The 22656-nt window shown below is 39.8% G+C and overlaps 1 protein-coding gene across 12 annotated transcripts in view; it reads left to right on the top strand.

Moving 5' to 3' along the window:
- Positions 1–22656, top strand: part of GRIA4 (glutamate ionotropic receptor AMPA type subunit 4) — a 399366-nt gene that overhangs the window by 239 nt on the left and 376471 nt on the right. For 6 of the 12 annotated variants that reach the window (XR_015241385.1, XM_086679257.1, XM_086679258.1 and 3 more), the window contains exons 1-2: positions 133–594; positions 1790–1948. Coding sequence is in view for 10 of the 12 variants with exons in the window: in XM_086679257.1 (XP_086535383.1) it covers positions 507–594; positions 1790–1948 (247 nt within the window). In the remaining 2 variants the exon portion in view is untranslated. Of the gene's footprint in view, positions 1–130; positions 595–1789; positions 1949–22656 lie in introns of those variants that run through there. The other 6 variants (XM_086679255.1, XM_086679256.1, XR_015241384.1 and 3 more) reach the window with 4 other exon arrangements.

Raw genomic sequence — 22656 nt, 5'->3', positions numbered from 1 at the left:
AGCGGGGAGAAGACGAGAGGGGGGAGTGGGCGCGCGGCGCGCGGGGAGGGGCGCGGGGAGGGGCGCGCCGGGAGCAGGGGGCGCGCGGGGAGGGGCGCGGGCCGCGGCGCAGTGCCGGTGTGTGCGCGCGAAGGCGAGCGGCGGGCCGGGCGCGAGGGAGGCGAGGACAGGGCGCATGTCTCGTCCCCGCGAGCAGCCGCCAGACGCGCCACCACCATCTTCTGCATGTGCAACCTTAGCAGCCGGACGGGAAACCGCTCTCGGGGCTATGGAGACTGCGGGAAAAACCTGGCGGCTCGCGATGGGCTGCTGAAGGGGCGCAGTGGGGGACCGCCAACCGCCCGCACCTCTCTCCTTTTTCCTCTTTTCTTTTTTTTTTCTTTTTTTTTTTTTTTTTTGTGGTCGTTTTTAATTTTAGCGCCATCGTGGTCAATGCCTGTGTGAACAGCCTTTAGGAAGAGTGCGAGAGAAAGAGAGAGCGCGCGCCGGGGAGAGGAGAAAAGAAGATGAGGATTATTTGCAGGCAGATTGTCTTGTTGTTTTCTGGATTTTGGGGACTCGCCATGGGAGCCTTTCCGAGCAGCGTGCAGATAGGTGAGCTGTGCCTTGGTGGGGCGTGCATGTGGGTGTCTGGGGCAGGCATCCGAAAGTGAGTTCGGCGAGTTGCCGGGGAGCCGTTCGGGGATTCGGGCGAGCCCGCCTCTCCCTTCCCCTCGCCCCGGTGCAGGCTCACTGGGGATATACACACCCTGCACACCCGTTCCTCCGCGCCCGCGCTCTCACTGCCACCTTGGGCTCGCGTCGCTTAATTAAGTAGGCTTGGAATAAGTTGCGGGGGGGAAAGCCCTCCGTGGGTTTGATTACATGCAGTGTGGTCTTTCTTTTCACCCCTTTCCCTGGAGCGCTAAGGGGTGTCGAGTTTGGCGGGGGTAGTATCATCATTATTATTATTATTATTATTATTATTATTATTATTATTAATGTTGTAAAGACCCTTCTGCCCCTGCTGGACTCCGCAGCTTTCTGGCTGTTCCGGGAAGACCCTGTTTGAGCAGAAAGCGTTTGCACCCGCACCCCGCCGCCTCTGCTCGCTGCCGGTTAACCCATTCCAAAGTTAGGTCGCTTTCCTTCCCGAAGCCTTCTGTCCCTCTATTTTGTTTTCCTCTTGCCTCTTTGGCCCTTACGCCTCCAACTCGACTCGACCCTGTCGCCAGGGACCCTCCCCATGCCTGGTTCTTCATGCTCTTCTCCACTCCTGTCTTTTAATGGGACGCAGCTATTGAATTTCTTCCAGCTGAGCCCAGCCTCAACACTGCACCACGTCCCCGGGTCTGTGCACTAGACGGAGCTCAGGAGGCTGAGTCCACGAGCTGCAGGAAGACAAAGTTCATTTCTCCTTCCCGACTCCCCGCGTCCCTTTATTTCCGCGTTTTAATGCAGATCCTCTCTTGGGTGCCTCCGCTTGCCTCTTGGAGAGAGATGCCCCCAGCTTGGCTGATGTAGCAAGGTGCTGGGAATCATGGGGAGGGCAAGAGACAGAAAGGAAAATACACTCCGTGGGCCCAGAGGTCATTGTGCTGTGACAGATTGGGGCACGAAAGAGCTGAGCTGTCCTAAAGACCAAGATCCCAAGCGTGTACCTTGGGGACAGAGGGCAGTCCCGAGACTCGAAGCTGTCTTCCTAATGGTGTGTGTGTTGCTGAATGACAGTGGATTTGACAGGGCTCCGGGTGGGGACTGCATTTCCAAGAGGAAACGTTGAATGTGCTTTTCCTGCTGTTTTTATTAGGTGGTCTCTTCATCCGAAACACAGATCAGGAATACACGGCCTTTCGGTTAGCAATCTTTCTTCACAACACTAGCCCCAATGCGTCCGAAGCTCCTTTTAATCTGGTACCTCATGTGGACAACATTGAGACAGCCAACAGTTTTGCCGTGACAAATGCTTGTAAGTAAAACATAAGTTGTGGATAAATTAGACAATCACAGTGAGGCCACACGGTGCCCCCTCCCCTGTATCATTATTATTTTACAAATTGTTTTTGAAAGAAACGCAAGATTGCTACAGTTGGCTGTTTCCAGAGCAAATCAGAGTTAAAAACAAGATTTAGTCTTGGGGATATGCAGCCGGTCTTTCTTTCTTTCTTCTTTCTTCTTCTTCTTCCTCTTCTTCTCGCCCCCCCCCCCCCCCCCCCATTTCTTGTCTGGATAATTCAAGTTGATTTCTCCTTCACCATTCCGGTGTTATTCCTATTACCTGAATGTCAAGTTAGGGAAAATTGTACCCAATCTAGTTTTTTATTCTGTTCCCCTGTTTTTTCTTATTTGCTTTTCGCTTGAGTAAGCCCATGTCTTGCTTTTAAAGAAAACACAAGCTGTCTTACCCTGGCAAAGGCAAAGGCAGCTTTGTTAAGAGTGAGAAAGAGAGGAGCTGTGATGTGCAGGAAATATATTCTAGATGGTTGGTTGACGCTGCAGATGATCTGGTGATGTCACTTGAGGCTGCCCTACTCTTATATTCTGGGTTGTAAATGTCTCTTACTATCGCGTGATGCATATATCCTGTGGATATACCTCCATGAAACCTTAGCTCGATGCCAAATCATGTTAGTCTACACTCCACCTGAATTCACGAACCAGCCCAGCCTGATCTATTATCCCGCACGATGAAACTCAACGGGTGACCTCACCTAATGCTGTAGTGAAACGCTGGCACAGTGCTCCCCCACCAAAGTGCTGTATAACTTAATGCAAAAAAAGATAATCAATTGTGTACTAATTTGAAACTCTCTAACATGCGATCAGCCACCAGAGCATTTATACAGCATTTTCCCTCTTGAAGGAAATACATGTTTCAAATATCTCCTCAGCTTTTACATTCTCATTTACCCTGTTCAAAATTTTGGGGCTTCAGGTGATGGTAACAGATTATGTAAGATAGATAGGAAGAGTTCCTTTGTAGTTTTGCATAGCAGTAACAAAATGTTTAATTTGAATTGTATTTTTATTATTGTATCAAGTGGAGTATATTTTGATTTTAAAAGTCCTGTCAGGACAAGAGAGTATACTGAACAAGGAAGTGATATTGAAAACAAATGGTTTTTAAATATCTGGAGGATATCTACTTCATTAATTTGTTTTATTTCATATTATTTTGCCATTGACTCATCTAACAGTTACCAGGATTGCTTTTCTGTAAATTTGGGCATCCAACTATTACTTTATTTTAGTTGGTTTCATAAGGAGGTGCAGGCACTTGACATATTTGTAAACTGCCACAACTGTGCTATTTTTCAGGGATTCTGTAGTTGCTATGAGCACTATTGAATTAGGAAAAATCGTTTGTCATATTTAGGGATACAATCAATATTATAGCAGGAGGAAGTTACTTTTAAGCAGAAACATACGTGAATTAGAGCCATGTTTGTGGATAGTTATATTTGCAGATTTTATCAGCTGTTAGTTTTGTGTTTGAAGTTTTGAAAGGAATGTCAACATTTCAAATAGTTCTAAAGTATTCTGCTCAGTACCTGAATATTCTTTATTTTTTAAATTATTTTTGCTTGTCTGTCCTGAGATTCTATCAACAAAACATTACTAAGTTTAAAAGTAAGTCATGATCCACATATATTCGACAGTGCTTTGTCGACAGTAAACTCCTATTTAAATATTAATCATTATTACTAAATTTTGAAAGCCTTTCTAAAAAGTGTCAGATATATTAGTTTTACTGTGTTTTGCTTTTACAGATTAAGTTCTTAAGTATTCTGAAGTTTGTATTGTGACTTCCAGCTGTAGAAACCATAAAGTGCTGATCCTTTCTTACCTCATATCATTTGTTAATCTCCTTCAGGATAATTTTAATTCGCATTATTTTTTTAATGTAATGAAAGTATTATATAAAGTATTACTGGTAAAGTACCTATAAACATGAGGAATTGCCAAGATGCTGCACACAGAATGAAAAATTAGAAGATCTAAAATAGAGAAAATATGCTATTTTTTAACATGTTAGGATTGAGAAAACTAGGTAAACTTTAAGACTGCTGATGTTGAATCCGAGTGTGATACAATGTTAATGATAATATTTTTCAATAATCACAAATAATTGATTTTGTATGCGTTTAACATAGTTTTTTCAAACAACATAAATTGTAAATGAGGAAGAAACATTTTCTAGTGAAGAAAAGGACGTATTATGATAATTTTTTTTTTTGACAAATGAGTGTGCCAAATGTCCTTAAGGCAAATCTAAGCAGAATTTCGGGGGGAAAAAATCAACTGTCACAGACTGTGGGTCAGGGGATTGGTGTTTGTTGTGTGGACTCACCGAGAATACATACATGTGTGGTTTTCCGGTCTAATTAAAGGTGAAGCGTAAGCAGTAAGTATGAGGCAGCCTCATCTATCAAGCTCTCTGCCTTTGGGTACAAAAGGATAAAAATAGTATTCTGGAAAATTAACATGGAACTTATTCCTCAGAGTGATACAGACTGGATTTTTAAATTTTTCATGTTAGATTAAATATAAAGATATAATATATGACCGGCTAGGTTTATTTTCATTGTGATTTTCCTGTACTGGATCCTTGTAAAACTGCACCGTCCAGCCTGTCTGTGAATAAGGGCCATTACACAGGATAAGTATACGTGAAAGGCACAAAACGCAGATTAAAGAATAAAGAATATTGGTCATCTACTGGACAGATACAATTTCATGCTGCTGCTTCTGCCTCAGAACTAGGACTTCTAAGAATACTTTGGGCAATCTAAACATTCTGTATACACAGTTTACATACGATGTTAGTCTAGACCTGATTAACTCAAACTTACCACTTTGGGTACAAATACCAAGTTCCTGAGCAGGGAGGGGGGAAATTTCGGCTTAGGTTTTCTTTTGTCTTTAATAATATTTGTGTAAGATTCATATTGTTTTCCTTTCAAACTGTTCACATTGTCGGAAAGTCACACTTGGCTCAGTATAAACCTGAAATTATAGGAAATACAGATAATATAAAATGATGACCTATTTCAATAACGATAAAAAGTAGGCATAATAAATGACCCAAGTATTCAAATTCCAAAATGTAATTAAAAGTATATCTTTCTTTGTTGTGATTTATCTAAGTATGGGGTATAGCAAAATGGATATTTTATAAATAAATTCAACATGGCGGTGCTCTCTAATAAAATGCCATACAGTTGACTGATACTAGCTATCCTTACAAACAGACATGCTATTTAAATTGGATATGTCCTTTGCAAACCATTTGGGATCGTCTGAAAGCACGCTGTTTTCTTATATTTTCAATAGTTAACAGACATATTTTGTTTTAGAGGATGCTGTGTGTTAAATTTGACTGTAAGTAATAACCAAAATGGTAAAGTAGTCTATCACCAAATTTTTAAAAGCTAAAAATATCTGAGTCATTACAATTATTAGCCTAATCCACTTGCATTAGAAACCCTTCCTTTAGTAAGACAGTACCTATGGCACGTAATCCACAAATACTCCGTTTCTGAAATGACTCACTTTTCAGATGGGCCGTCGGAAATGCATAATAAAACAGATCAAGTACTATATTGTTGCTGTGGTGAAATAATAAAATAATCTTATGATATATATCCAACTTGTTTAACTTGGACAGGAAGGACCATTCAGGTAATACTTCTTTTTTTTTTTTTCTTTTGATGAGGTGTTAATCTTACTCTCCTTTTCTGTCTAAAGTCTTTTTGGTGGTTTAAAAAATGGTGGATTGGAAAGTTGTAACAATCCCAAGTAGAATGAATATTATACCCTAGTAATGGTGGAAAAGTTGTTCTTTTTAGAGTTAAATAATCATTCTCTTTGTGGCCTGTTTATTTGTCAACTCCAAGTATTCAGGATGAGTGGTACTTGTAAAAGTAGGTTTCTATGTAAAATATACTTGTTTAGTTAATCTAAATATTTTGGAAATGTGGCACTATACCAGTCGACACTTACAGGCCTTTCCACTTACATATGGTCCTTAATAAAAACTCACTGAATTTAAGGGTACTAAATAATACTATCTCTTCGCTCTAATTCAACAATGCTTAAATACCGTACATTTTCCATTTTAGGGGCATGAAGCCCTAAAAAGCCATTCTAAGAGTTTACATTGGGCCAATATAATATCTTAAACATGCTATAAATAAAAGTCTGGTAGTTTGACCTGCAGAGTTGTTATTAGAGGAATATAAGAATTAAATGCTGTTTGACTTTTGATTATTTTTACAGAAATGAACAATGTGACTACTGTGACCTCCATGAGATTTCTCTATTTTGAATTGATACCGAATTCTATGTTGATCTGGAATGATTCTTTGATAATCTTTCTCTCTTCCTCTTAATTTTCTATCCTGAGAATGATGAAAGTCCTATTCATATAGTTTGTCCCTTTCTTGAGGGATAGGATGGTCCATAATTTGCATTGCTGTACTTCAAAATTTTTACGGGATTAAGCTTTCATAAAACTATTAGAAAAATTCCTTAAACTTTTTTTTTCCCATCCAGATCATTCCAAATGTTATTGATTTCCCAAAGAGGAAAATTTTGACTTTGCAGCGTTAGGAAATATGTGTGTATCTTATTCACAGAATTTTATTATTGCTGAGGAGTTTACCGTGAAGCATAAATGTAGTACACCTTACATTTTATGATGACACATAGTTTTTAAACTGCTTTCATATACATGATTTCGTTTGCCCTCAAGCTTGTCTTAAAGAGAAACCCTCTCGGGGCGCCTGGGTGGCGCAGTCGGTTAAGCATCCAACTTCAGCCAGGTCACGATCTCACGGTCCATGAGTTCGAGCCCCGCGTCGGGCTCTGGGCTGATGGCTCAGAGCCTGGAGCCTGTTTCCGATTCTGTGTCTCCCTCTCTCTCTGCCCCTCCCCCGTTCATGCTCTGTCTTTCTCTGTCCCAAAAAAAATAAATAAACGTTGAAAAAAAAATTAAAAAAAAAGAGAAACACTCTCAGAAGATAGTCATTAATGTGGTGGGTAAGCCAGCTTTGGCTCAAAGGAGTCCCGGGACTTGTCAAACACCAGGTAGCTAATAGGCTAAAGGTGAGGGTTTGAACTCTGGTTTTCTAACTATTGTCCTAAGTTATTTTATGAGGAGTCTATTGGGTGTGAAAAATACATCTACATTGAGATTACTTATGTTAAGAAAGAAAAAAGAATTGCCATTTATCTTTTCTTCTAATTTACTTGCAATGTTTTGAAGAAAATAGGGCAAGACATTTCTGGGCAACTTCTTCATTAATCATATGACAGTGAGTGATTTAGCAAAGGCTGAAGTCATATTATGTAATGAATTTTTCCATCCATTCACTGGATTAGGTAATGAATGTAACCATTTATTCATTAAGCCTATTTATCAAGGGCAACTGTATTTAAGACGCTGTGCTCGCAGTGAGGGTACGGGAATATGTAGGGTTGGGTACTGCCCTCAAGGAGCTGAGAGCCCTGTGGGAAAGACAGAAAAGTCGGGCATTACAGTACAGTCGAACTCAATGCCATGATGGAAAAACAGCGCTACACAGAGATGAACACGAGAAAAGCACCAAACTCAGCGTGACATCTCAGGTGAGGAGCCTGCAGATCTAGTCTTAAAGGTCACATTGAGTCATTTGAAAAAGAGGAAGGAAGGGAGCCAAGCCTGGCCCCAAGGAACAGCACGGGACAAGGCCCTCAGGTGTGGGAGAGGCAGGTGTCTTTGAGCCACTGAATATGGTTTAGTCTGGCCGGTGGTATTGAGTGTGAGGGAAAGGACAGGTCTGCTAGGGGAGAAGATTTCTTGACCCACAGAGGATCTTGTTGATGTTTTGATTTTGTCGATGGATAAAAAAGGGGGCCGTTAAATGATTTAAACACAACAGTGACATCATCAGATGTATATTTTATAAAGAATAGGCTGGTCACAAGAAAGTGAATGAATCAGAAGGGAATATCATGGAAGAAAAAGCCCAAGTCGGTTGAGTCTTTTTTTTTTTTTATTTTTAAATTTTTTTTTTCAACGTTTATTTATTTTTTTGGGGACAGAGAGAGACAGAGCATGAACGGGGGGAGGGGCAGAGAGAGAGGGAGACACAGAATCGGAAACAGGCTCCAGGCTCCGAGCCATCAGCCCAGAGCCTGACGCGGGGCTCGAACTCACGCACCGCGAGATCGTGACCTGGCTGAAGTCGGACGCTCAACCGACTGCGCCACCCAGGTGCCCCAAAAATTTTTTTTTTAACGTTTATTTATTTTTGAGACAGGGAGAGACAGAGCATGAACGGGGGAGGGTCAGAGAGAGAGGGAGACACAGAATCGGAAACAGGCTCCAGGCTCTGAGCCATCAGCCCAGAGCCCGACGCGGGGCTCGAACTCACGCGAGATCACGCGAGATATCGCGAGATCGTGACCTGGCTGAAGTCGGACGCTTAACCGACTGCGCCATCCAGGCGCCCCCCAAGTCGGTTGAGTCTTGAAGGAATACAGTTTAGGATGATACATGCTTGAATGAAAGTAGAAGCACCGAGTACTGAGAAGAGCACACAGATCCCAGAATACGGAACTGTGGACAGAAGCTCATGCTGGGTTAGGTGTCTTTGTCGGGGAGTGGAAAGGAGGCGTGGTGAGGATGAAAGATGAGCGCTCAGATTTCTAGCCTGGGCACACAGTTGGGTTCTGGTACCATCCACTGGGACAGGACACGGAAGAGAAGGAGCAGACCTGAATGGCGAAGGTGAGGTTACGGAAGTACTGATTTTGAGGGTTTAAGAGACATCCAAAATGGAGCTGTGCTGTAGATGGTTGGACTTGTGTTTTTGGAGCTGCAGTGCTCAGTGGGAACTGAAGACAGGCATTTGGTGATGATTGAAGCCAGGGAGGTGGTGAGATCACCCAGAGAGAGCAAGAGCAGTGACAAGACGCTGAGGAAAAAACCCTAGGAAATACCTTTACTGGAGGGGCAGGGAGGACAATGGGTCAGAAGGTTCAGAGGAAAATGGGACAAGAATAATTTCACGGGAGTCAAGAGGTGAGGACAATTTCAAGTAAATAGTGAAAAACCTTATCAAAGGCTGCAGAATTTAAAGAATGAATTGCAGGGTTAACTGATCTTAAACATCAGGCTTTTCTTCTCTTCAGAGTGTTCTTTTATATTTTGACTAGTTTAAAAAAAAGCCTTCGTTAACCCCACGTGGATTCTATTAATAGTACTCTTTCGTAGATAGTGGCCTAGAATATTCTTATCTTTTTCTCAGAGGTAGGGAGAAAGTCTTCCTTGACTTTTACCCAGATGGGCTTGAATTTGCATCGTGCTGGTGGGTAAGTCACTTAACACTTCGGAGCCTCAGTTTCTCAATCCAATAACCCAGGGAAATAACACCTTCCATACGTGAATTTTACGAATATTAGAAAAGTGTTTGGAAAACAGAACATTCATTCATAACACAATTAAATGTAGTTGTGTGAACATTTTCTGTGTCATATGGAGCATTTATTTCCGAGCCTAACTTCACATTGTAAGAGTTACATTTTCTGTTGAGATTTTGGGAAGTAATTTATATTTTGAATGAATATATTTTGTAGACAATTCCTAGGAATATTTTTTTACCTCCCACTGAATGGCTAATTTTAATTTACATATAAAAGTCTAAATACCTATTTTTCAAAATTATTTCCAGGTCCTAACAGAGGATAATTTTATCTGGAATCTATGGACCATTCAGAGAGAGGATTAGTTCATGGATGGATGAAAGAGGTTGATAAATTCTCCTAAGTATATGCAAAATTTTATGTTTTTAAGCACTGTGTGTGTGTGTGTGTGTGTGTTGTGTGTTTACACAGAGACAGTCTAAACTTTTTGGATGACTTCTCAGTGAATCCCCACCACAAAAAAAAGGGTCCAAGACCACAGGTCTAAAAGAGCTACGCATAAATTAGAAACAGACAAACAGTACTTCATTCCCTACCTTCATCAGTTTAGAAGCCAGTTGGAGTTTATCCTTGAAACTAACCAGGAATCTTTCCATCAAATCCATCTCCATTAGCTTCTTTCTTGACGTAGAAAATAATCAGTGTCTCCCTGGCTGGAAAAATGCTTGGCTTGGTCCTCAGCCTCTCAAACTGCCATCCCATTATTTTTATTCCTTCTCTTACTATCAGAGGTTCTATGCATTCCACATCAGCTCTTTCTATTTTTATCATGATTTATCTTTTCCCTTACTATCACCACTCCTGGAACGCTGTGTTCTTGAAGGTCATCAGTGACTTACAAATTAGCAAATCCAATTGTTATTCTTTGGTCTTCATTGTCTCTTAAGAGTCTTCGAGATTTGCATTGCCGAAGACTTCCTGTTCTTTGAAACTCATTCCTCCTCTGGTAACAGTAGCTACTCCAACAGGGGGCTGACTACCTGACCAAGGTCTTGTGTTAGTTGCCTCAGTTCTTACACAGCTGCAAGAAGCAGGCCTTATTATTTCCATCATTTTATTTGTGGAGAAACTGAAAATTTGTAGTGAAGAAAATTTGCCTCACCGTAATGTTTTCAGGGTATCAGATATGGAAGTCCAGTTTTACTGGCCATTCATACTATGGCAGCTTGGGAAGCACAGTATCCACGAGATACCCATCACTTGGTGTGACAGCAGCTAGGTAACTCTTACTTTAAATAGAAACCTGTTTTTCTTAAAGCTACCTCTTTGCTTTAACAACTTTGATTCACCCCAGCCTTTGCGTGTTGCATTCTACAGTGGACATCGATTCTTGGATGGATTTGCCATGCAGCACAGAAATGAGAGAGTTCTCGTTCTAATTGATGACACCCCCATCGCTTTATAAAGTCCATGTCAAGTACTGCCAGGTATAAAAATGACAAAATGACTCTTTTAAATGTTATGCAAACAGTGTCTGGTTACTTCATCAGTTGACCAACCTACAGTCAAACCTTGGACTGAGAATAACCTGTTCTGTGAGTGTTCTGCAAGACGAGGAAACATTTCTAATACGTTTTAACTTGATAAATGAGCCATGTCTTGCAATACGAGTAGTACGTGATGCCGAATGTCACATGAGCCAATGGTTCTTGAAATTTGCTTTGATATACAAGTGCTTTGGATTACAAGCATGTTTCCAGAACAAATATGCTCACAAAGCAAGGTTTACTGTATTTTATATTCTTTTATAGGATTTGATTTCAGTCATTTGATTTATAGTCATTTGATTTCAGAGTAACTACTCCCATTCAAAACATATTTTCCCAAGTTCTTCCCTTTCATATTTGTTTAGCTCTCAGACATTTTCTTTCAGGTTTTCTTGGACGTGTTATTAGATTCCAAAGAAACATAGTGTTGACAGTCTTAAAGAACATCACCCAAGTCAAAATTGCTGTCTGGAGAGCATCATCACTTGTCTCTGTCTTAATAAAACTACTAGTATCATCAATAAAAAGTTATCTTAGAAATGAATGGTAACAAAATGTGAGATTTAGTACTTTCCTTGAGTAGATGACTGTGCTTCTCCAGATGTAGGAGAAATCACACAATCAGTTATAGGTAGCATTGGCTTACTTTTGTTGCTTACATGCTTCCAAATTAAGCAGCTTTTCGTCAGGAACTTTACATATATTATGCCCTGTGTTCTATTTTTCATATTTTTGTCTTTTAAGTAACATGTACTTATGAAAATTTCAAATAATTCAGAAATCTTAAAAAGTCTAAGTATTCCGTAATCCTACCACTTAGAGGTAATCACAGTGCAGACCTAGATAGGGAGACAAAGAGAACTAAAGGCATATGATGCTAATATGTCTAGAAATAAAAGCATTTAATAAAACTGATGACATTCTCTGCTTACTTTTTTTTTTTTTAATTTTTTTTTCAACGTTTTTATTTATTTTTGGGACAGAGAGAGACAGAGCATGAACGGGGGAGGGGCAGAGAGAGAGGGAGACACAGAATCAGAAACAGGCTCCAGGCTCTGAGCCATCAGCCCAGAGCCTGACGCGGGGCTCGAACTCACGGACCGCGAGATCGTGACCTGGCTGAAGTCGGACGCTTAACCGACTGCGCCGCCCAGGCGCCCCTCTGCTTACATTTTTTTGAGGGTTTATTTCACATACCATAACAAGTTTTCTGTCTGTACATAAGAGCGGTCCCGTTTTCCTTCACTGCTGCAGAGTATGTCTTTCTGCCTTTACTATGGTGGGTCAACATTTAGGTTGTTTCCACATTTTTGAGAGTACAAACAAAATATCTGAAAAACTATTTGTGTACCTGTGTGAGTATTGTAGAGCTAATTCCTGGTGATGAAATTTACTGTATCAAATATTGTGAGTTTTTGCTTTTAATAGACACTGTCATTTTCTTCTCCTCAGAAACAAAACGTTACTTAAATTTACAATCGCCAAAATGTGAGGATGATTGTTTTTATATGACCTGCCAACACTAAGCTGTTAAGTATCCTGAATCTTCACTTGTCCTGATGGGTGCAAATGACATCTAATTGCTCCTTTAATTTGCATATTTATTATTAATAGCGAGGCTGAGAATATTTTCATATATTTATAAGACCTGTGGCCTTCTCTTGTGTTCTTATCCTTTGCCAACATCTTCTTCTTCATGGGAGTGTTTTATGTACTATAGAAATTAACCCTTTGTTGTCTGTGTTACAGATTATTTTTCTCCTGTGCCTTTGGCTTCTAGCTTTATATGTGATGTCTTTTATCATACAGACACATTAAATTTTTATGTAGTCAGATCTGTGAGTTATTTTCTTTATGGCTTCTCTTTTTTCATTTTTGGTTTGGTTTGGTTTGGTTTGGTGTTTTTGGTTATACTCATAAGGGTATTCCTAACCTTAAACCTATAAAAATATTATCCTACATTTTACTCATACCTTTATGATTTTAAATGTTATATTCATAACACCCACTTTTGGAATTTTCTTATGTCCATTAGGGACTTTTTTTTTCTGCGCTATTTATTGAATGAGTTATTCTTCCACGGCTGCTTTGCACTGACACATTTGTGCGCATCTCCTGCTTTTCCCGACTGAATTTGAGCTTGGCAGGGAGTTCTGCATTTTCTCGCTCCCAACGTTCTCCTGTTTGTTGTTGTTCTCCTTTCTCCCCTGTGGGTCCCTGGTGGTCACACTATTCATTTTGATAGGTTTATCAGCTCCTTTCCTGCTCCTCTTTCTTCCCTGTTTGTCACTCACCCTCTGACCAATGTACATCTCCAAAGTGCACTGTGAATACCGTCACCTTTCTCCATTTCTGTCCCGCTGTTCTGTCCCCTTCAATGGTGCTTTTTCTCATAATTTCATAATTGATCTCCTGCTTCTACTTTTTACCTCTCTCCATCCACTTTACATACTGCGCCCAGTGATGGTCTTCTGACTTTCTAACTCACAGACCGCCTCTTTCTTACCTCAAACCTTCCAGAGGCTTTGTATTGTCTTAGGATAGAATTACAACTCTGGCATTGCCCTGCATGATGTGAGTTTCATCCACTTCTTTGACTTGTGCATCGTGCTAGAGTCTGCTTGGTCTTCTTTTTGGTTCCCTGACATGCTTTAACCTTTTCTTTTCTCAGTGTCTTGTACTTGATGTCCCCCTTTTTTTGGAATCCTCCCAATCCAGTTATTTGCTTGACTAGCTTTTTTCTGAACCTTCAGGACTCAAGTCAAAATTAGCACTTCAGAGAAGTCTTCCTGACCCACCCCTCTAGAGTAAACCCTTTCCTTCCCAAATTCTAGTTACTCTCTGTTGTATTACCAACCAACCCTCTACTTTTATCACAATTACTGTTAGTTACTGTTTCCATTCATTTACTTCTTTATCTTCTATCTCCATCACTTGAATATAAACTACCAAAGCCAAGTACTTCATCTGCCTTGTTAAAAGATATATCCTCCTAACCTTGCACAATGCCTGGCACAAAGTGAGAGTCAATACATGTCTTTGAATAAATGAATGAGCATTATGTGATGAATTTTTCCTTCACTCATCTTTGGGGCATCCTTAGGATAGCTAGGACTATTTTGTATGTTATCTTAGAGCAAATCAAGCTGAGGATATGAAAGCAATGAGGTATCCAAAATAAATGTTACATATTTTCTTTATCTGAAGCATGTTTTTGTTGTTATTTGTTTCCATTAGATTCAAGTATGGGGTCGGCTAAGTAAGGAGGCTAAGTAAGTCCTATAAGGAGGAAAGTGGGACATTTAATGCAAATTAACAGACATCGTGCTGGCCAGATAGCACTTTGATAAATGTGCATCTGGTAGAAGAGAACTTCTAGGTGCTTATACCATGTGGTGTCTGCGGACAAAATAACTAGAAAATGCTGATACAATCCACTTTCAGGGTACAAGAAAGCCCGTTTGGGAAGCCAGGTGAACTAATAAGCACACTCAGGAGAATCCCATCTGTTCAGACACTGACTGCTTGTTTGCACTTCTTAAAGTTCATGAAACTAGAAAACTTGTAAAAACAGTAGGCTGGAATCAACTGTATGATGCTGTTTCTGCCCGTTCTTGATGACCTCTCTTGCACCTTCAGTAGTAAATTTCACAATCGGCTGGTTTCTATAACCATTCATCCCTCCCTTTTTGAAACTAGCCCACCCTTAGTGAAATTATTTAATTTTCAACTGCATACACAGTCTTTCCCAGGCAATTCTGAAAGGCTCTTCACCCCTTCTTGATCCAAAGATTTGGAATCAAGATAATTGTTTTTCTTCTGAAAAATATGTGTGCTTCTTCCTTTCCTAGTGGAAAGCTTATAAGTCAAAATGTTTGTCTTTTTCTTCTGATAAACAGGGAGTTCAGTTTCACTTTCACTGCTCAGTAACATTGCTCCCCGTTTTATTTTTTTTTTTATTTTTTTTTTTTATTTTTTTTTCAACGTTTATTTATTTTTGGGATAGAGAGAGACAGAGCATGAACGGGGGAGGGGCAGAGAGAGAGGGAGACACAGAATCGGAAACAGGCTCCAGGCTCTGAGCCATCAGCCCAGAGCCTGACGCGGGGCTCGAACTCACAGACCGCGAGATCGTGACCTGGCTGAAGTCGGACGCTTAACCGACTGCGCCACCCAGGCGCCCCTTGCTCCCCGTTTTAAACATTTTGCTTTGTTTTTATAGCCTTGATTTTTCTAAAATCATATATATGATATAAATAATATATCACAGGTGTGTATTAAATATTGTATAAGCCTGTTTCAGATAAACATACCTTGTAAGACTATGTGCATCATTTTAGTAGAGAAGCATAAAGACACGGTTGCTGTCCGTTAAAAGTCTAGATTATATCCCATTCGACACAGGTGTTGGTCAGCTTTTGCTTGAATGGTTACATTTTCTGCTTAGTACCTTCTGTATTTTGGTATGTCTTGGAAAATGATTTATAGTAGATCAGTAGGTAGGTAGGCAGGGAGGTAGGTAGGTAGGTGACCTGTCGACTTCAGCAGACTGCTGGTTCCTTGAGCACAAGGATGATGGCCATTAGTACTCTGCTCTGAGGGCCTGGCACCATTCCTGGAACATTGCTGTTCCATACTCAATAATTGTTTGCTGACTAATTGTGAGAGGAAGGAAAGGAGAAAGAGCTGATTTCTTGTTTGCATATTTATAACAACTAATTCTTAGCAGAATTGAATAACACAAGTCTAGCTTTTCTATATGACTCAAACCCTTCACATTTTTAAAAACCATATCACATGTCCCCTTTGTACTTTCCCAAGCTAAATATCATTTCCTTATATAACTTGGTTTCTAAGGCCTTTAACATCTGAGTTCTGGCATTTTGAATATCCTCTGGATTTATCATAATTTCATTAAAATATATTGACCTGAATTAACCCCATACTCTATTATGATCTATCCATAACTAAACTCCACATGTTTTTTAAATTTTCTTTTAATGTTTATTTATTTTTGAGAGAGAGCGAGAGAGAGAGACAAACTGTGAACCAGGCAAGGGGTAGAGAGAGAGGGAGACACAGAATCTGAAGCAGGCTCCAGGTTCTGAGCTGTTAGCACAGGACGCAAGGCTCGAACTCACAAACCACAAGATCATGACCTGAGCCAAAGTTGGGTGCTTAACCAACTGAGCCACCCAGGTGCCCCTAAACTCCACATTTTTGGTATTCAAGGTCATGATCTCAAGAGTTGTCCATAAGAGATTATTAATTACAGCTATTTAGACATTTTACATATGAAGTGTAGCCCAAATTTGTTAGTTGCAACACTCTTCATGTTAAGTTCATGATCAATTAGAATCTAACGTTCTGCTTTTTTTTCCACATGCATTTCTATCAACCTCTGTCTATAAATGCATTTTTAAAAATTCTAAATGATAGATTTTAGAGGTATATTCCTAAATTTCCAAAGAAGTTAGGGAACATCAAGACCATCTTGAATCTTGAATTAAGATAAACTGAATCAGTTAATTAACTGAATTAATTAACTAAATTAGTTAGCTATAAACTATTTTAAATTCTGTGTGACTGTTTATAATTATCCATATTGATGATTAAAATTAAGAGCAGGCTGTGATACATAATCGATATAGGATGGCACTGGGTCATGAACCAATACTGTTAAGTGCGTGTAGTCAAAGAAATGTGAATTCTCTTAAAATAATTCATTTAGGCAAATCTATCCATATTGTTCACACAGATTGTCATTTTACTTCACTTGTGCTTTTTAAACATTAAAACAAATGCATGTTACAACAAACACACACAAATGTTAAGAAAAGACTTCATGCATCTATTGGATAAGGGAGAATACAGCGTGTACACATAAAGACAAGATACATCATTCAGATTGAAAAGAATTGACAAAAGATATATAATAGATGATTCACATTGGAATAAATAATTCTAGTAAATAAAATATAAAATATATTTAATCAGAGAAAACCAAATTAAAGTGAGTTATACAGTTTTACATAATAAATTACCTCATTTTGGTGGTAAAGATGAAGAGAGTTTTAAATCATTCAAAGTGGCTGGGGCATTTAATTGTATTTTTTTAATGTTAATTTATTTATTTTTGAGACAGAGAGAGACATGCCTGCAAGTAAGGGAGGGGCAGAGAGAGGGAGAGAGAGAATTCCAAGCAGGCTCTGTGCTGTCTCTATCCCACAAACCTTGGGACTCTATCCCACCCCCATGTGGGTCTCTATCCCACGAACCTTGAGACTGTGACCTGAGCTGAAATCAAGATTTGGATGCTTAACTGACTGAGCCACCCAGGCACCCCTCAAGGTGACTGGGGCATTTTAAATTGATATAATTTGAAAACCAATTTGTCACAATTTTTCCAAAAACTCTAAAAATTGTGAATCATTTGAATTCATGAATATGGGAAACTCTCTAGTCCTGAAATGCTCCTGAAAGCCTTACATAGTAATATTTAGTTGAGAAATGGTTAAATTAATTGAAGTCCAGGAAGTCTGTCTAAGGAGGAATGTCAATTATGAGAGTCCTCTGTCTGACCTGAGCCAAGGTTCTGAGTTCAAGAATTCTTCTCTCTATATATAGAGACGCTACTTTTTTTCTTTATGTTTTTTTGTTTTCTTATAGAAACGCCAGAGTCATAGTACAAAAAAAATAAAATAAAAGCATTCTAGTCAGATGTAAAACAAAGATGTCCTCCAAGTGTAATAATGACTTATTTATGGAGCTAATAGAGGTAGCTGGATGATGTTTTAAAAGCATCAATTGTGTAGAGGAGCATAGATCTACTGGACCTGGCTGATAGCCAGGTTAAGATAGGTACAGACTTTGTCCTGGGGGAGCGTACCTCCACACTCTGTGCAGATATGTGGACATTCTGCTCGTGGAAGGATATGGGAAATCACTGTTTCTGCCCCAACCCCTTCCCTATACCCTTCCTCTTTTCCTCTCATCCTTCTAAGAACAGAGCGCATTGTGGGAAGATTCAGAAATTATGTGATCGTCCGCTTGGGTCTTGAATGATGCGTCAGATTTGGCCACGCTCTACTAGAGAGACAGAAGTATTCCAGGCAGACAAAAGAGCATCACGGGATGAAGGGTAAAGGTGTAGGGGCAACTTTGGGGAGTAGTAATGAGGCAGGAAAGTGGAGGCAGGGATGGGGGTTTGGGGTCCATAGAGTAGAAGATTGACGAGGGGTGCAGACAGCACTGGAGAGGGAGGGAGGAGCCTTTCATGTTGCCTGGTAAACTAGAAGGATTTTGGTTTTTATTCTGGGCCAGAAGACAGCAAAAACCCTTTTAAGTAGTTTATAACATAACTATATGTTTTAGAAAGAATTCTAGCACCACTGTTGATCATGTATATAGCAAAACACAGTTCCTTTCCCATGCCACACACACTAAGACACCATTTCCTAGACAGGAAATGCTGTATTGCTACTTGAGCTGCTGTTTGTAGAACCCATTATTGTATGTAATTCTCGCCGTTTTCCATCGAGAACTGTTACTTGCAGCAAAAAATACTCAGCTTATCATCTCAACCGCGTAGCTTAAGACTGCAAACCAGGTCTTTTATGATAATAGGCAGGTTGGAAAAGAGCTGGTATTTCTGGGAAGAAAAAAAATGAACAAATAAGCATCATTTATAATATGTATAAAGGCAATTCAGTCTCCTTAAAGATTAGTATAGTTGCTGATGGAAAAGTACATTTTCCATTACGAATTAAACTTCAGACTTCCCTCCCCCTTTGTTATTGCTCTTCTTGTGTTACTGTTCTTGGTAGAAGTTTATTATTTAATTTAGTTGCCCAAATAACCATGTGTCCCAAAATTATCACTTGCCACTCAGTCACATAATACAGAGTAGTAAGAACTCGTTCTTAAAAAGTGACTTGAGGGGTGCCTGGGTGGCTCAGTCGGTTAAGCATCCGACTTCAGCTCACGTCATGATCTCACCGTTCATGGTTTCGAGCCCTGTGTCAGACTATGTGCTGACCGCAAGGAGCCTGGAGCTTGCTTCAGATTCTGTGTCTCCCTCTCTCTCTGCCCCTCCCCCACTCACGCTCTCTCTCTGTGTCAAAAATAAATAAACGTTAAAAGAAATTTTTTAAGCGAGTTGAACAATTGTAAGACTACAATAATAATTAGTACAAGTGACGCCACATATGTGGATATACATATAAATGAATATGTATGTGTATACAGATACACATACAGAGCTTACCAAAGGAAAAAAAATACAGTGCAAAAATAGCATGTATAATTTGTAAGATAATGATTTTTTCATTGCCTTCAGAATAGTGAATAACAAACTTTCAGGTACATATTTTTGTCTGTTACTATTTATAATATTTTTTTGAAAATGAAATATAGAAAAAATAAAAATACAATGTGTGTACATATATGTCTGTATCTGTATACACACACTCACACACACTGTATTTGAGGATAACTGTAAATAATTTTCTAATGTGTTATATATACAGATAGCATATACATTAGAATGTCTTGTATGCATATTTAATAAACACATGCCCTTGGCATTTGATTCTTATTGTTGTCACAAAATTTGGTAATGATTATATGTTACAAAAACCTAAGTGACTGCAAATAAGCCTCATTTTACAGAAGTGATAAAATCACAGATTAAAAACCCAAAGTGTGGATATTTTATTCACATACAACTCTTGCTGAATTTTTTTTTTATTTTCAAAAGAGCAATGTCTTCACCACCCTTACAGTTTATGCTTTGTTTTATTTCAAAGGGAAATTTTTCATTTAGTGTTAGGAATATTCTAGTACTGTTAAACCATTGGACTGCATCCGACGTGCTATTAGGCAGAATAGTATATAACTATCAAACAACAGGATTTAGAGACTTTTAATAGAATTGTGAGTGGAAAAAAAAACAGGCTGTCTTTTGATTACAATTTCATGAGAATCACAATATGTAGAAGACGCTGAAAAAGACAATGCAAAATGTTGTTAGCGACTGTTTTTCTTTCGTGTTATTATATAGAACTATTATTTTTAATTTATTTCTCTGAGTTTTTTTTAAATATTTGCAAAAAGTATACATTTGCACTTCTCTGGTTAACAATATTTAAATCAAGAAAATGCAGTGATGTTTCCACCACGTATTGAGTTTGTCTTCCTCTGTCCAAATGAGCAGATAATCCAGGGAGATCTTTAGACATTTTAGCTAGTAGCAAGACTTGTCAGAATATCACATCAAAAGAAAGGGGGGGGAGGGCGGCGCCTGGGTGGCTCAGTCAATTGAGCATCCAAATTCCATTCAGGTCATGATTTCGCGGTTTGTGGGTTGGAGCCCCACATCGGGCTCTGTGCTGACAGCTCGGAGCTTGGAGCCTGCTTCGGATTCTTTGTCTTTCTCTCGCTCTGCCCCTCCCCTGCTCATGCTCTGTCTCTCTGTCCCTCAAAAATGAAAAAATGTTTAAAAAATTTAATAAAAAAATACCATGTCCACTCAGCATTTGCTGTGTTTGATCTCTCTGCTTACACACCTTTTGATTATTGGGGTCACTATAAGCATGTTTCACTGACATTCGAAATATGTAACTTACCGAATTCGATTGCATGTATTATGTTCAATTCCGTAGAGAGGCCAGTAGCTGCATGTGTGAGCTGATGTCTCTTGGATACCTGGTCACTTTCTCTGGTCAGTCTGTCTGAGCACCCTAGGCCGGTTTGGGCCCCAGTTCGCTGTGGTCCCATGGCATCCTGAGTTTACCTTGCCATGTTATATGATCACTGTCCCCCTGGAATGTGAGCTCCTGTGTTCTCAGATGCCAGTGTATTTATGAACAGATCCATAGCACAATGCCTGGCACATGAAAGCTCCAAACTGATACCCACTGAATGTATGGATTTGAGAATGGAGGGGGTTTGTTTTTAATGTTAATGTCCGTGTAGTTAACAGAGTGATATGTTAGTTTCAGGTGTGCAATATAGTGATTCAACAATTCCGTGTATTACCCAGAGCTCAGCAAGATAAGTGTACTCATTTTTTTAATTCTAGTATAGTTAATATACAGTGTTATGTTAAGAGAATGGAGGCACTTTTTTAAAAAAAATTTTTAACGTTTAATCATTTTTGAGAGACAGCATGAGCAGGAAGGGGCAGAGAGAGGGAGACACAGAATCTGAAACAGGCTCCAGGCTCTGAACTGTCAGCTCAGACCCCGACACGGGGTTCAAACTCACAAACTCCGAGATCCTGACTTGAGCCGAAGTCAGATGCTCAGCCAACTGAAACACCCAGGCGCCCCACGAATGGAGGCATTTTTAATTGATGGTTGTAGATAGTAGATATTAATTCAATATTTTGAGCATCCACTTAAGGAATTACGGCAGACTCTGTGTGAGGAACTATGGGGACTGTAAAAAGATGAAAAACAATTTCCTTATGGACTAGTCCATATGAGTAGGTAACTGGTGAAGGGTTGTAAAGATGATTGCTCATTAAAACACATTGCCTTCAGGGTCTCGAGGGGAAGAGCCCCATAATGAGAGTCTCCAAGTGAGAATGGACACTCGTACAAGTTGCCCTCCATTATCCTCCTGAGTTCCTATTCTGCATGAGGATTGCTTCACCTGAATGACTGATGATGCTGACTGCCTGCCCACGGACAGGGATGTCACAGCTCCCCATTTAAAATTCTGATCTGAGCAACAACCATTCATTCTCATTTCTACCCCTAACCTTGTTCTTTACCCACTAGACCCACTAAAATCCTCTCACTTGTTCTCAGTTTCAAAGGCAGTTTTTGTGTGTCTAGTGTGCCAAGTAATATTCCACTCTGGGGACACAGGCCTCTTTGGTTATAAATAGCACACAGTCCAGTGATGACCACAGAAAATCTCAGTGCAGTGTGACAGATGCTATGATTACATGGGAGCCCTGCCTGCATGAGTGTATCTATAATGTACCTCAAAAGACATTTTCTCTTTTCTCTCCTCATGGGCCGGAAGGACAGTTTGACCAACTCTTATAGGGCCAAGGTAAGAAACTAAAGAAAAGGGCTCTATTACCCAGACTTACTTGATTAATGAAGTCAGATTGGATCAATTTACCTAGATGCTGGAATTCATATGGAAAGAATAAATCCAAGTTCTTTGTCTACCTCAGGCGTACTCAAAACCTATGAATTGAATCACCCAAATTGTCTCAAGAGACATCATGCCCCTTATCACTGCTATATTCTATATCCTTCAGCCTTGGGTGTGTTTGCTACCTAGTTATTCTGCCCTTCTTAATATGCAGCTTTTTAAGTGGTCACATGTCCCCTTAATCGAATGTTTTTTTTTTTTTAATTTTTTTTTTCAACGTTTATTTATTTTTGGGACAGAGAGAGACAGAGCATGAACGGGGGAGGGGCAGAGAGAGAGGGAGACACAGAATCGGAAACAGGCTCCAGGCTCTGAGCCATCAGCCCAGAGCCCGACGCGGGGCTCGAACTCACGGACCTCGAGATCGTGACCTGGCTGAAGTCGGACGCTCAACCGACTGCGCCACCCAGGCGCCCCCCCTTAATCGAATGTTTATTTGACTACCGTCTTGCCTCCTTCATTGTGTCACACATATTTTTGGAAAGAAATATTAGATGTGATATTGGACTTTGAAAAACGTATAGTCTTCTGGAAAGGCAGAAGTAATTTA

Source organism: Puma concolor, chromosome D1 (genome assembly GCF_028749965.1).
Source record: "Puma concolor isolate L17-30 chromosome D1, mPumCon1.1.hap2, whole genome shotgun sequence".
Taxonomy (NCBI): Eukaryota; Metazoa; Chordata; class Mammalia; order Carnivora; family Felidae; genus Puma; species Puma concolor.
The sequence above is the reverse complement of the archived record's forward strand: the minus strand, read 5'-3'. Positions and strand labels throughout refer to the sequence as shown.